At 36.6% G+C, this 16,184-nt stretch overlaps 1 protein-coding gene across 1 annotated transcript in view; it reads left to right on the forward strand.

Moving 5' to 3' along the window:
- Positions 1–1,782: 1,782 nt before the first annotated feature.
- Positions 1,783–16,184, forward strand: part of OTC (ornithine carbamoyltransferase) — a 64,490-nt gene continuing 50,088 nt past the window's right edge. The window contains exons 1-3 of the mRNA XM_028523451.2: positions 1,783–1,967; positions 13,985–14,123; positions 15,589–15,670. Of these exons, the coding sequence (XP_028379252.1) occupies positions 1,891–1,967; positions 13,985–14,123; positions 15,589–15,670 (298 nt within the window). The 5' untranslated portion in view covers positions 1,783–1,890. The remainder of the gene's footprint in view (positions 1,968–13,984; positions 14,124–15,588; positions 15,671–16,184) is intronic.

The following is a 16,184-nucleotide window of genomic DNA, read 5'->3' on the forward strand; positions in this document are numbered from 1 at the left end:
TGTCTTCTGAGATTCAGTGAAATTGCCTTTAACCTCATTCCATTTGTGGAGTAGCACTTCTCTTCCAATATTTCTGGGGGTAATGGGTGGTTTAAAGTTTTAATCCCTCTGGTGCACTGAGTGCCTACCTTTATAGAATTATGAGGGTTTATGAGTTACTTCGACATCTCAGAAGTGCTGCTCACATTATCTACCAAAGCACTGCACAGACTTCTTGATTTCTCCCCATACATTGCTCACATGAGTTGTCTGTGTAAGTAACACAGTTGATTAAAGATATGGACTTTATATTAGAATGCAGGTTGATGTCTTCTCCCTTGGTTTCCTTGCAAACATTCAGTTTCCTTCCCTGCATTACATAGACCACTTTCACTTTCTGAACCCTATCCAACAACTTTCCCATTTTGCCTCTTCCAAGATGCTTTATGATCTTTTCAAAGAAAGTATCGACCTGTTCTCCCACTTGAAGCATTCACTCTATACCTTGTTACCTCCACAGCTTTGTAAACACTTGCCTCTGCCTGGAATATTCTTTCCAAAACAGAAGATTTAGCAGAGATTTGGAAATTTTGGTCTTTCTCACTCTTTATTCCACATCATTCCCTGTAAGTAGAAGGGAATAGTGCCAGGATTTATTTTCCTGCTGATATTAATGATGACATCACAACCATCCCTGACCCTGAAGTGGCCATAGTTGGTTTTTAAAGAATACTTCTCTTTTGTTATATAAACTTGTAGCAAGTGCTTACCTGGGTTTGCTAAAGTCAAATAAATTGACCAATATAGGCAGCCCCCACTGCTTTCCCTCTTTTCCTGCCTCCTGCCCTTCCCAGCTTGGGGCGTTCCCTGTTTCCTATGATGTGGTAGCACTTCATCTGGACATCTCCTATTGGATTGTGTTAGGGATATTTAGTTACAAATCTTATCACGCTTATTTAACTATAAACTCTGTAAAGGTGAGCTCATCTTCCTCCTCTGAAATTCTAGCCTAACCCAATACCTGACACAAAATAGATTTTGAAAATATCTGATTTATAAGTGTGGGTGAATGAATGAACATGAAACTGTGGATAGCCCCTTAGTGAGCTGGAGAGGCTGCTATAGAAGCATATGGAACCACCCTCCCCACTTCTACTGATTCTGAGTTCTTGCTAGAATTAATAGGCAGCTAGTGATTTATTGAAGATCTACTATGTGCAAAACATAATGGGAGCTCTAGGACTGAGACATTTTTACTATACTTCTATTCTCACTCCAGCTTCTTGCCACACCACCACCACCACCACCACCACCATCATCATCATCATCATCATCAATTTAAAAGCTAAAACTGAAAGCTTCCACAGGGCACTTCTTTCTATTTTGTGTGTGTGTGTGTGTGTGTGTGTGTGTGTGTGTGTGTCAAGGTTGGGAATTAGAGATATGAAGGTGATATCACTGGAAATACTCAGGGCTGTCGCATCTACATCTGGGGTTTGGCACTGCCAGTTCATATTTTCTGAATGAGTTATTTCTATGTGCCTTCACAGTGGCCAGCAATGCATTTCCTTGCATATATTGTATGCTCAATGAGTACTTGTCAATTGATTTTGTACAAGTATGTGACAGCATAAATATATTATGAAAAATGAGGAGTCTATGCACCAAAAGACTCAGAATTCCTTCTAAAAAATATACAGTGCTGAAGCTTGGCTTAAAGTTCAAATACCCTTGAACCCTGCCCTGCAGTATCTCTAAACAGGGGAATTTGATAAGGTAGTTGAAGGTTAATATTACCTTTGCTCTCTCGCTGCAATCAAAAGCATTCTTAGCTTTTAGGTGAACCCCACTGACTACTTCGGTGAGGCATTTTCAAGAGTATAGAATCATCCTTTTCACTAGCAAAAGAAGATGCTGTTTAATTTGAGGATCCTGTTGAACAATGCAGCTCTTAGAAATGGTCACAGTTTTGTGATTCGAAATTTTCGGTAAGTGATGATGGACAGAGATTTCAGTGTGATTTAGGAACCATGGTGATAAATGAAATTTATCTATTTTGTAGAGTAATGCAGCCTCAAAAGCCCTCTTTCTGCAGAGTGTAATGCCAGGTTTGACCCTTAGAGACAGCTGTCTCTAATTCCAGCTGAGCTTTCATTGCTCAGTCCTCTGTAATCAGATTTCATTGCGTTTGGGGATTGGGGTGACTAACCACAGCAGGTATAGCAGGCATAGTTCTTGACATCTTCTGTTTGTGTATATTTCAAGTGAGCAACTAGATGAAGTAAATTAGAGGAACTAATTTACACAGGGCCTTCAGCTTTGTGTTCAATGGTTTTTCTGGAAAATAATGAATCAGTCCAGGGCATAGGAATTAATTACTTGGAGCCTTATGTGTGATGTGAAGAATGATTTTTTAATAATAAAATCCAAGCCCTGACTGGTGTGGCTCAGTGGACTGAGCACCAGCCTGGGAATTGAAAGGTTCCCAGTTCGACTCCCGGTCAGAGCACATACCTGGTTTGCAGGTTAGGTCCTCAGTTGGTGGTGTGTGAGAGGCAACTGATCAATGTATTTCTCATTCATTGATGTTTCTCTCCCTTTCTTTCTTCATCCCCCTCTCTAAAAATAAATAAAATACTTAAAAAATAAAAATAAATAAAATAAAATCCAAATTTGATATCTACCCCTGAAATTCTCGGTAGCATGTACAAAGGAGGCTGTCTCCACTGCATTAATAATAAAAGCTACATCCAGATTAGAGCCATGGAGCATGTGGTAGAAAATGGTGCACAGTGTGTCTGTGGGGAAGGTGGTGAGCTAGCTGTGTAAGCAAGGTTATAAATGTGGACTTTGTTACTAGAAAGCTTCTAGAGTAATTAGAACATGTTAAAAATCAGATATAATTTTCCAGGGCCTCTTCACAACCTAAACCAACCCCAAAACAACTTCACTGACTTCATAAAGGAGGAAGCTTCTAGTCTGAAGTTTCTTCCCACTGTTAGGAAATGACCCGATGACAGTGGCCTTCAGCCTCCCTTCTCTGGGCCATCTCACAGCTTTGGGCTCTCTGGACCACTTATTTGGTTAATATAAAACTCTCAGAAGACAGAATTTCATTATAAAAGATATTGTAAATTAAGTCCATAGTGGTAGACTTAACTGAGACCTCAGAGCAACAGAATAATGCCTTATCTTTTTATACAGATAAATTAAATGAAGTCCAGAGAAGTTATGGGGTTTACCAATTACTTTCAGAATTAGACCATATATCCAAGAATCTGGAGGAAAGCTCGTGTTTTGGAGTCTCAAGAACTATGTTCAAGGCCTGGCACCACCACTTTCTGGCTATAATTTTGAGCAAGTCACTTAACTTTTCTGTGATGTTGACTCACCTATAAAATGGAGAAAAGAGTAATACCCATTCTGCTTCCACCACAGAGTAGTTCAATCATTCATTTACTAAATACATATTGATCACCTACTTTGCGCCACACCCTAGGCAAGGTGAGGGAGATACAGTGGTAAATAAGATATTTCATTCCAGACACATAAAGTCACAGCTACTGATAATCAATGATATAACGTGAGAAAACTATAAAGTGACAGACAAATGTTCATTATTTTATTATTCCATCTCACTGAGTTTTGTCAGATAAAAATGTGATGAAATTTTATCCCATAGTTTCTAACAGAGTCATCACTGAACTGAAGACAATCAACTAAATAAATAACACCAAAGCTTGGAACTTAAACATATATTCTTTGCAAAGTACAGTGATTACTGATTTTTAAAAATAATTATTATAAATTTTTGCAAAACCTCTTCAAAATATTCGGGCTTTTGATATTTACTAATATTCTATTGTCTACATCAAGCTACATCAGACTACAATTCTGAAAATCCTGGCTAGCCATCTGTCATAGTAAATGAGGGCTGAGGCAAAAGTATGCCATTTGAAAATGTGAAAGCATCAAATCACCTATTATTAGGAAGTTAAGAGCATGAGTATCTATTGGAAAATGGGATAATACTGAAATGGTGTCATTCTCATGTACCATGGGTATTTTTCTTTTCTACTTTTTTAGTTAGCCACACTAGCTGCCAGCTAGATAAATTCAGAATTTCCAGTCTCCAATAAGACCTATAGTCTTTGATGACTGGAGAGTTATAGGAAACATGTAGTTAGGGTTTCACAATGCCACAAAACAGGGACTGCACAGTTTTGAAGTGAGAAGCATGTCACCATAGACATGATAAAATTATAGCTTAAGTGAAGCTGAAGCCATCCATGCTGGCTTCTGGATCAATCATTTGTAGTCAATTATTATTATTATTATTTTTACAAAATTAATAAGATCAGACACCAAGATGACCAAAAACACCAAATCCATAGTCTTTTCATCTCACAAACAAGACTGTAGAGCCTGGCTGTGTTTGGATAATACATAGAGTCCTATGATTTGTTGCCTATTAGGGAAACCACTATGTCTTTTAAAGAAACCACTAAAAATCTCTTTATCAGAGAAGACCACTTTGTAAGTGCAGTTCAATTTTATCTCACAAATAAAAATTTCTTCAGAGAATATTGAGCTAAGCCACCCAATTCTGTAGAGGTTATGGATTGGAGCTGGAGGTGACTGGTTTTCAGGTATTTCATTCCAGACCTCTCTGAGGGCTTACATAACTCATTATGTTCCCTTCATCCCATGCTCATGCCCAGCTACACATGTAGATACAGACAAAGTGATTACAGTCCACCCATGTGTTTGCATAGAGGAGAAAAAGCAGTCATCTTTGATTATCACATTTTCTTACATAACTAAAATGAATGCCTTTAAGACAACATATTTCTGGACTTCAGAAAACTATACAGGGCATGAGAGCAGGAATGAAATGATGTTTAAATGTTCCCCTTGGTCAACAGTAGAATTTGGGTTTTATTTCCAGTTTGTTATTTTTAGTAATTTAGTAATTTAACTAAGACAAAAGAAGTAGAGACAGCCACAGATTTTTATCAGTTTTGTGTTTCCAACCCTTTCATAGTAGGTCAGCACAAAGCGAAACATCATCTCACTCATCAATTTTCAGATGAGGGAAAATTTCACAGTTTTAGAATATTGACAATCTGAGATATTTTAGAAACCACATAGTCACCCAGCTATCAATAGTGATTTATACCACATGTGAGTATGTGGCAACAGTGAGAAAGTTTTCAAGTACATTTTTATTAATGAATTATTGTTATTGTTGTTAATCATAAAATAAGTTTAGAAAAATTGTTTTTTGCTTTTATCAAATCAGACTCTGTAAGTTCTGATTCAGTAGGATCAAATCAGTAGGGTCAGATTCAAGAGTTTTGTGAAAACAAAGTCACTGTCCTTTGTATGCATTGTAATATACCTTTTGAGAAAGAGAGGGGTAGAATTAAAGTTAGGCCACTGAGAATTTGATGACTCCAGTATAGCCCATAGGAAATCTTGTGCTTATAAGTGTTGTAGAAGACAAAGACATACAGGACCACTGACTTTTAATACATTTTCTTAGTTTTTCAGATGAGAAATTGAGGCCAAAGATGGGAAATTACCTTGCAAAGGTCATAGTTGAACTAGGACTAGAATTTGAATTCAATACCAATGTTCTATTCATTATACTGTTCTGATTACTTTGATCCTTCCAGATTGATCAAGTTGGCCAATGTACCCTTGCACAATATCCCTTTTTTAGGTATAGCCAAAATATCTAAGTAACAGCAACAATAACAACAACAACAACAACAACAACAACACAACAAAGAAAATAAGCCTTAACTGTTGCATCCATCTCCAATGTTAAAGTAACACCAAAACCTCAGCATTAGGAGCCTTTGGCCCTCTCTTATGCCTCCAGAAGCTAAAGTCTTTATCTCAAATTCTTCACAGTGATCAAAATATCATTTAACACTGAATTTTTTCCTACTCTGGCAAAGTCTGTTTCTGACTGACCACATTTTACTCGAATCAAGCACTTTTTCTCCCAACAAAATATAATTATACAAGGGAACATATCCAGGTCTCCCCCCAGGCTCCAAACAATTTACCAGAGTTGGAAAATGTAGACTCTAGCAATAAAAAGTTCATTCTTCCAATAGAGAATACTCTTCCATTTTCTAGCTGGGAAGGTATTTGGGTAAAGCTAACACAAGGATCTACTATTACCTTGGCTTAACTTCTTAGCATTCAGTGATTTAGGGTTGAGAAATCACTATAATTATTTTTTCAAAGGATAAAATTAATGTAAGGGACTAGTCTTGCCTTTTTCAAAATTCTGGTTTTGATCAGGTTGTAATGACAATGACAGTTTTGCCAGAAAATCTGTACGTGGTTCCCATTGTTTTCTCCAATACTATATCTTCCTTATTATGTGTTGGCTAAAGAATGATAATGTGATTTAGGTCTGATTTACCAAGGAGACACATTTAAGTGCAAAAAGACCGTGCATTTTATGGAAACAATAAAGTAGTAACTCCAGCCCTGGTCTGGATGCTCCTGAACCAGATTAGGCTGTTTCCAACTGCAGCATGGGGTGTCTAGGAGAACTTAATAGCCATTTATGCCAGTGGTTTTAAATGGCTACTTCCAGTGTGGGTTTATCACCAGAAAGTAAGAACTACTTGATAAGGAATAGGAAAAACGGGGGCCTGTGGTGGAGGCATTTCAGCATGATGAAACTGTGCAGCTCTTCTACTTTACCATAATTTATTAAACTTTATTTTTATTGTTTACACTCTTACAGATGGCCCCATTTTCCCTGCCTTTGCCCACCTCCCCCTGCCCTCCCCACTCTTCCCTCACGCCCTCACCACATTGACTGTTGTCTGTGTCCATGGGTCATGCATATATATTCTTTGGCTAATTCCCTTCACCTCCTTTCATCTAGTCCCCCCTAAAACCCCTCCCCTGTGACAGCTTAAGGAGTTTAGGAAAGAGGTGTGGCAGTCTCATTTTGGAGGGAAGGTAGGGTGCTATAAGGAGATAGTAAACAGGATGAGAATTTAAACTGGAACCATTGTGTTTGCTTTCCTTCCAGTGATAAATTTTCCTGGTTAGCTTTTGGTATCTCTAAAACATAGCTCTTTTTCCCAAGCAAACATTTCCCGCCCCACCTCCTAGCTAGAACTGAGAAAGGTGGTGACTACTGTAATGATTTTTTAATTGTGTAAACAGTACGACCCCCCTTACCACTTGAGATGCAATTTTTTAAAGTTTTCTAGTTAGTCACTGAAGTCCTCACATGCCCGTATGACATTCTAACCCTTTTTGTCCCCAAGAATCCTGGAGACTTAATATGTCCAAAAGAGGTTTGTGGATAGAGAGAATCAAATATCAGTATAGTTCACTATCAAGATACTTTGGATTTGGCCCTCATGCTGTCATGGGCAAAAATTTATCCCATCATGTCCTCTCATCAGTTTTCCAGGTTTTTGCACTTGATTCAGAATGTTGCACTTAGGACCCAAGGTTAAAACTTCCTTGTTTCACATGCATATGGCTAACCATTATTCTCAGTAATGCAAGCACTGTACTAGAGTGGTTGAGCCCTAAGGGACTTCAGCTTTAGCAAAACACTAGGCCTATACTTGTTCTTGCCTCAACATTACTTCTGATTTGGGGCATTTGGGGTTCTTTTATCATCAGATCTTGGTCACAGCATTGAAAATCCATCATGACAAATCTCTAAATTAATTCTTGGAAATCTGCTGAATTTCTTATACAAACTGATTTACTTTTGCCCCAGAGACATTCATTCACCCATTTATTTAAGAAATATTTATTGAATGCCTATTATATCCCAGTTATTTCAATAAGCACTGCATAAATATTAATGAATATAACAGGCAGGATCCACAATATCAGGGACCCTGACATCATGGATCATATAATCCAATGGGAAGATAAAAAAGTAAGCAATAAACATTAACATACATATATATTTAAAAATTGCTGTGATCAGTATTATGAACAAAATGAAGACAAAGTGGAGACTACACAGTACAGTCAGGGACGGACTCTTGTAGGACGTGATATTTAAGCATCCAGTCTAAGGAAGACAAAAAGCCCATCTTGAGAACTCAGAGGACAGAAGGAATGGCATATAAGAATCTTACAATGGGGCCCTTGCTGGTGTGGCTCAGTGGATTGAGTGCCAGCCAGTGAACCAAAAGGTCACCAGTTCGATTCCCAATCAGGGCACATGCCTGGGTTGCTGGCCAGGTCTTCAGTTGGAGGTGTGTGAGAGGCAACCAGTCGATGTATCGATCACACATCTATGTTTCTCTCCCTCTCTTACTCCCTTCCTTCTCCTCTCTCTAAAAATAAATAAACAAAATCTTAAAAAAATAATCTTATACTGGGAAAACATTTGGAATACAGGCAGTCCTTCCTTTGCATGGTCCCAATATGCAGGAATTTCAATTACTACAGTTTAGTTAAATAAGTACAGTGTTCAAAGTACACAGTTCAAATTTCAGTTGTCATGGTATATTAATTCTGAGTAGTTGCATAAAGTAAAAATTTCATTGCTAGCTCTTCAGTTCACAAATCACTATGTAAATAACAGATGCACATCATGATCAGTGACCAATCACATTCCTTCTTTCAAAGTCTGTTGGTGATTGCTCACTGTGCATCCGTTATTCAGTTCACATACATATAGCAAAAAAGCATAGTTGTGCTGCCCACTTTTAAACACATGTGACGTTTTATGAAAATGGATAATTGAAAGAAGGAATTGTCCGACAGAGATAAAAGTGCAGCAGATAAACAAAAAATTGCACTGGAAGTTAAATTTGAATCAAATGTTAATGTTTTTATGAAATAACTGTCCTGGCTGGTGTAGCTCAGTGGATTGAGTGCGGGCTGCAAACCAAAGTGTCGCAGGTTCGATTCCCAGTCAGAGCACATGCCTGGGTTGCAGGCCACAGCCCCCAGCAACTCCACATTGATGTTTCTCTCTCTTTCTCTTTCTCCCTCCCTTCCCTCTCTGAAAATAAACAAATAAAATCTTAAAAAAAAAGAAAGAACTAGCTGACTGTGGGATTGTTGACCCTGCTACTGTTTGAGAGGCTCTAGATATGCAGCTAGAGGGACTTAGTGAAGAGAAACTGATCAACATAAATGAAGAAAGTGGTTGTGACAAAAAGTATGAAGATGTTCCAGAGGAAGTGTCACCAGCAAAACACCTCACATTAAAAGAATTCTCACCTTGATTGGTGTTGCCCAGTGGATTCAGTGTCGGCCTGTGAGCCAAAGGGTCACTGGTTAGATTCCCAGTCAGGGTACATGCCTGAGTTGTGGGCCAGGTCCCCAGTAGAGGGTGTGTGAGAGGCAACCACACATAGATATTTCTCCCCCTCTCTTTCTCCCTTTCTTTCCCTCTCTCTAAAAGTAAATAAAATATAAAACAAATAAATAAAAGAATTCTCAGTGATATTTCACAACATTGAAAATGCAAAGGATAAATGGTGGAGGTTGATTCAAACTTAGAAACATGACAATTTGCCAAAGCATAGAAAAGATGTTTCCTCAGTGTCTTAAGTTATACAATAAGGAGATGGCATGCACTATTGAAACTACTTGACAGTTTTTACAAAGAAGTAAAACACTATAATTCTCAATGTTTCTAATGTTTTAAATTACAGTGTACTCTCTCTATATATGTTTTACTATCCTTTTAATTTCCCCCATGTATTTACACTGACAACAACAGACTTTTTAATGTTTTGACAAAATTTTAAAAGTCACAGAATAATTGTAATTTTCCCCATTGATTACTCAGATTTAATGGTTATTTACAGTCCCACACTACAATTCAAAGCCAGAACTGTCTGAAATAAAGAGCTTTTCTGCTAACATTAATCAGAGGTGCAATTCCAGGGCAACAAGAATGAGGGCAACATTATCAGCCGCTGCCATTTGTGACTAGTCACAAAGAGATATTCTTCTAAGCACTTGTAGTCTAAGAAAAATAATTTGAAATAAAGTTTCTGTCACTATATAAATTTGAAAATGAAAGGTCTGGACAAAAAGGAAGATTCATGCAGGATGTTTGTGTTTTTTTTTCTACTTTCAAACTCAAATCTGTTAATGTGAAAATAAAAAAGCAGTATCTCATAATGTGATGTCAACAGCAGAACACTAACCTTAACCCTAAAATGAACTCTAACCACACCTCCAACTTAGAAACTTCTTCAAGTGTGTAAGAACAAATTTGGGGAAACCCTAATTTGTCTTCTATTGGGGTAATAATAAGGGCTAGATATTGGAAGTTTTTAAAACATTTTCATTTTTTTTTATTTTAGAGAGGGGGGTGGGAGAGAGAGAAAAAGACATCAAATTTGTTGTTCCACTTACTTGTGCATTCACTGGTTGATTCTTCCGTGTGCCCTGACTGGGGATTAAACACACAACCTTGGCATCAGGACGTTTCAACCAACTGAGCTACCAGGCCAGGGCAGGGTTGTAGCTTTTCTGAAGTAACTGAAGGTGTTGTTGAGCCTCCTCTTTCACCATTATTTTATGATTTCCTTGCATGGAAAAGGGAGAAAATAGTTTAATTACCTGCAAGATTTTCACTCCTAATTCTTTTTCTCTGTGATTCAACAACAACACAATTTTAAGATCTATAATATCTTCTTAAATGAAACATATAGTCCTGTGATTATTTAGAAGGGAATAGATAAAACAAAACCCTACAGGGACTGAGATTGGAGGAGGGTATTGAATCTCTTAAGTGTGGCAGTTCAGAGACTCAGCTTTTGTGGGCTCCAAAATAACCAGAAAAATATTGCTTGAGCTCCAGGCAAAAAATAAAACCTCAAAATTAGCACATAGGTTGTTTTCCTGTTGTTGATAGATATGAGCTCAGCAGCTATAGTGACGAGTCACAGATTCTTGAATCCTGGGGAGCAGAGCTTTCCAAGCAAAGTGTTCCCCCTTTTAAAATAATATTGGAGGAAGTGCTTAAGACAAGGAATATTAATGTACTATTGTAAGACACAGAATAAAGAGAGTTTATCTTCTATGATTTAATGTTGCTTGGACTTTATTCCAGAGGAAACAAATATTTTCAAAACTTCCCTAAATGTGAATTTGGAAAATGAAGCTGCCATGCCTCCATTCCAGGCCAGACATGTTAAACCTGTTTGCAGATCCTCAGAAAACAAATCCAGTTGACCCTAAAAAATGCATGAATATCAGTCAAATGGTTTATTTCTCAATAATATCAGTACTTTTATAGTCTAAGTATTGCTTAATATTTATCGTTAATTAATGTTATCAGAACCAAACACATAACCAAGCTACATATGTAAAAAAAAATTTCCTGCCTCATGCCATGTCTCTAAAGTTATTAAATCACTGACTACTACTGTCGGGATATTGGACACCATTTTGTAAGCTATTTACTAGGGTTCCCATAGAAGAAAAAAAATGAAGGTCTATTCTAGAAATTTATTTAACCAGTAAAGTATTTTTCATATTTACAACTTAGTTTTTAAATATTTGGTTCTTCTCAGTCTAAACTTTTAATTATTTATTTATTTTAATTTATGTTTTGTTATGTACATAATCTATTAGGATACTAACATATAATATAAACTAATATGTATGTATTATAGATCCAGTTCAAAATTTTTAAATATGAGGGGTCTGTAGTAAAAAAACTGAGGACTGATACTTTAAAGAAATTTCCATTTGGAGAATATATGAGTCACATATTTTAAAAGTTTAAAAAATGTTTCATCTTTGAAATAGAAATGTGAACCAAAATTTAGATTCACACACAAGTTGAAAACACTACTTTTTATTGGAGTTGAATATGTCATTAGGACCTTCTATTAAATCACTCTATCAACCATTAGCCAACTAACCCACAAATCATCATTATGGAAGATAGTTTCCTTAATAACTCAAATATTTAAAGGGCTTAATCTCACAAAAGGTCTACTGAAAAAAATTCACTTACCTATTGACTAATAAATGAACAAATCAACTCTGCCAGAAAGTTGGGTATTTAGAGAAATATCATTTCTCTAAAATCATTCATTTGTTTAAAGTTATTTCACATCATGCAGTATAAACAACAAATTGAGTGAATTTATGATTTTCCTACCTATAATCTTAATATCATCATTGCAAAAGAATATAAATAAATCCCACTAGAGAATTCACTCTTTACCTCAAGTAGCCCAAGCTCTGTGCTTAGGCTGGAATTTAAGCATGACCATTTTGTGACAGTTCTACTCCTAGTAAAATTAATGTTTAATACATGTGATAAACCCCAATTTGCCCTTGGTTATTCACAATTTCTAATGATATATAGCACTAATTATTGTTAAGTAGAAATAACACTGGGAATACTGAAAGAATAAATGCTGTCCATTTTATATACTGATCATCCCAAATAACAATTATTGTCATCACAATATAACAGAATGTTAAAATGGGACTGTCTGTCTCAGTTTCTGCCCAGGCCCAATAGGTGCTGACTCTTCTTTCATTCCAAAATGAGATGCCAGATCACTAAAAAAGGACTTGCAAAGAATATACTTAAGAGATAGATTTGCAATGCATCTGTGACTTCCTGTAGCTTCTAAAATGTATGCAGAAACCAAGAAACAGGTAGTAGGTTAGAAGAGCATTTTTGAAATGTATTATGTGTCCCACATAGAGGGGTACTCTTTCCTCATCTCAAGCCTAGGGACAGTGGCTCCAATGGCATCAATGAATGGGAGAGCTTGTAGACATAATACACTAATCTCAGGCCTCTACCTGGGAAGTCTTAAGTAAGAGGGACTGGATGGCTAACTGTTTTTTATGGCAGAAAAAGAGAGGAGTCCACACTGGGATGACCCTGACTCTTGTAAGAGCATAGAACATGAAGGGCTTCTCCTGAACCAACATGGAACACCCAAGAGACCTAGCATGGTATTATTTTACATCATGACCAAAATACTGCTGAGGGGGTGGGGAGATGTCAACAGGAAGAGTCTGGAGGTAGCCTCTTAGATGGCAGAGGAGATGTAATTATCTGCCATCAAGGACTGCTGTGAGAAATTCCCAGATGAGAAAGTACTCCAAGGGACCCTGAAAAGCACCCCATAAGACAAAGTGTCAGACTCAGGCATCTACATCAATGCTAGATTGCTAAAACAGAACCAGAGTTTGCCTGGCCCTTAACTCCTCACCTTCTGTTGGCTTTACATGAATGCACTGATGGCAGAAAATCAGAGGGAACAGCTTGTGGTCCCTCTTCTGCTTAGAGAGGAGGCCAGCTTGAGTTAGGCTTGAGCTGGAAGGCAAAAGGTATTAACTTGCAGTACATCTCTTAAAGTTGAAAAATCATTCTTATTATTACACATCATTCTACTGAGACTCTTTGAGGGAATCAAGCAAGCAGAGGACTCCTCCCCTGCTGAAAGTTACTACAAAAGCCACCATGTCCATTGTATTTGACCAGGGACAAGTAAAAAGAACAAATCTCGAATAGATTTCAAGGGTAGTAGGGGAAAAAGAATGACTTTGTTTTCTATTGTATGGATATTACAAGTTCTGATTGAACAATCTAATGGTTTCAATAGTAACAGCTAATGTTTATCAAATGTTTATTATATACCCAACACTGTCTGATTTTCATGTAACAAATTATTTTATTCTAACAATAAATCCTATAAGGGAGAGGTTAAGTTACCCAAAGTTGCACAACTAGTAAATGACAAAGCCATTCATATGGCTATTTGCAGCAAATAAGAATTCAATTTCTCCAATTTTTTTTCTATCAACAATCAAAATACAGAATATCTAAAATGTCAACCACAGCCATATCAATTCCAGTGCATTAGCACTTTGCAGAGATACATGAGGCTACATGTGATTTACTGTTTTGTTTCAGAAATAAAACATTGAGTCATCACAGGACATGATTTTTTCTTAAATATATATTTCTCTTTTTCTTTCTTTTTTTTTTTAGATGTGGACAACCACTACAAAATAAAGTACAGCTCAAGGGTCGTGACCTCCTCACTCTAAAGGACTTTACAGGAGAAGAAATTAAGTATATGCTATGGCTATCAGCAGATTTGAAATTTAGGATAAAACAGAAAGGAGAGGTAAGTAGCATTTTCATCTTCCATTACTACCAATCAGCTTTTTAAAAATCAGCCTTACAAAGAAAGAGGCAAAAGAAAACATTAAAATTCCTAAACAGTAGCAAGAAATGAAACCACACAGTCAAGTTAGTTGATTATCACTGACTGTATAGGAATATAAAAAGCATAAAAATAAGTTATTCAATGACAAATCATTGCATTTCTTTCATGTGGAATGTTGAAATTCATTATTAACTGGATCAGAACTCAAGGAATCATTCTCTGGAAAGATTTTATTTTTATACCTCCTTTCTTTTCTCTGTGCATTTTCTATCAAGTTAAAAATAAGGATGATACATTTTTCTACAAATTTTGATTGTGAATGAGTAGCAGATATATGATCATTAGGATAATGTCAAAAAATTACAATGATGTGACAATGTTTTAAAAATTAAGATTAGCAAAAAAAAACCCCCACATAATTACACATAATTAAATGGTAACCAAGTAGGAGAAGAGATGGGATATGGTGCTTAGCTATAATCATTATTCAGCATTTTGAGCAATTTATATTTGCAAAATACTTAATTAATGCAGTGGCTTCATTTAGACTGCTTAATTGTGAAATCATTTTTGTATTCCAAGCTTGTTTAAAAACTTTTTAAAAAAGTTGGTTACAGGTTGAGAAAGTTTTACACAACCTTGATTTTCTTATCTAGTTCATGAGCTCTTCAAGTTCCTATGAACATACTGAAAACAGAGTGACTGCAACTGTTATGGCATGGTATTCCTTTAGAAGATCTGAAATAAGGAGAAAAGGTCTCCCAAGATCCCAGGCCTTTATTCTTTACATTGTGTGTGAGGATGTTTAACTGGCAGGAATCTATTTGTTCCAGAGTTCATCATATCAGTAAAGTCCATCTATAGAAGAGGAAGGAAAAAGAGCCCCACCCCACACCAAACTCTCCAGATTGTTTCCACATGACTTTCATAGACAAATCCTTTGCAATCCTATGAGGATGCATAATGAAAGTGTAGCTGACACTCTGAGGCTTCATCTTTAGGAGCCTTAGTGTCCCATTTTGTGACAGGGCAGCATGTTCTTAGCTGAGAAAACATCTCCAAACCTTCCATCTTCAAGGTCATTGAACACTGATGGGGTCTTACATGGATTTAAGTAAGAAGGTGGTTCCAATGTGAAATATTAATAAACTTTGAACAAGTGTTTAGACTGAACCCAAAGCAACTAAAAATACTTTCTAATTATATGCCAATAATCTGTGGGAGTTCCTGTTCCCTTTCCCCATTTGTATAGAAAATGAAAAAAAAACAACAACTTTAACTTCACTTTTTAAGTGACATTTGAATACTTATTTGGAAGCAGTGATTAATTATTCTGTATTTTGATAATGTAAAGAATTTTGAAATATAATCCTTGATATTGGATATTTTTCTTCTTAATTGTATTCTTGTCCTTGATTTTCAGTATTTGCCTTTATTGAAAGGCAAGGCTTTAAGCATGATTTTTGAAAAAAGAAGTACTCGAACAAGATTGTCCACAGAAACAGGTGAGTCCACCAACAAACTCACCCTTGTGTTGAAGAAGGGGCTGGAGGGTGAGGACCTGGGAGGAGTAGTCCAGTGGAGGGTGGCAGGTAAAGGGAGTCTGTCTTTTTCTTCAGCAACAACAGAGGGGAAATACTGTCTCTGGGAGCAGCAGTACAAGTTTCTCAATGTCTCTTCCAATTCTTATAAAAGCTGAAAGCAGAAAGATTAGCTTCATCTATAGGAATTCAATGAGGACTTAAATAGAAGTCCCAAATAGCACTTAATGTTAAGTACAAAATGTAAGTAGGCACAAATTCTCATGCTTCAAACTCATGTGGTCAAGAAATGTGTATTTTTCTGACATGTAAAGAACTTTATCTTATTTGTACCACTTTTGCTGTTTGGTGGAAATGTAATTTCTGCAATATTAGGCAGTCTTCTGTCATTCCAGGGGTTGCTTTGTTAATTTAGTCTCCCATCCCTTGCATTACAGTCAAGCTTAATTCCTAAAAATATATATATGAATCTCAAGAC

The sequence above is a fragment of the Phyllostomus discolor genome, chromosome X, assembly GCF_004126475.2.
Source record: "Phyllostomus discolor isolate MPI-MPIP mPhyDis1 chromosome X, mPhyDis1.pri.v3, whole genome shotgun sequence".
NCBI lineage: Eukaryota > Metazoa > Chordata > Mammalia > Chiroptera > Phyllostomidae > Phyllostomus > Phyllostomus discolor.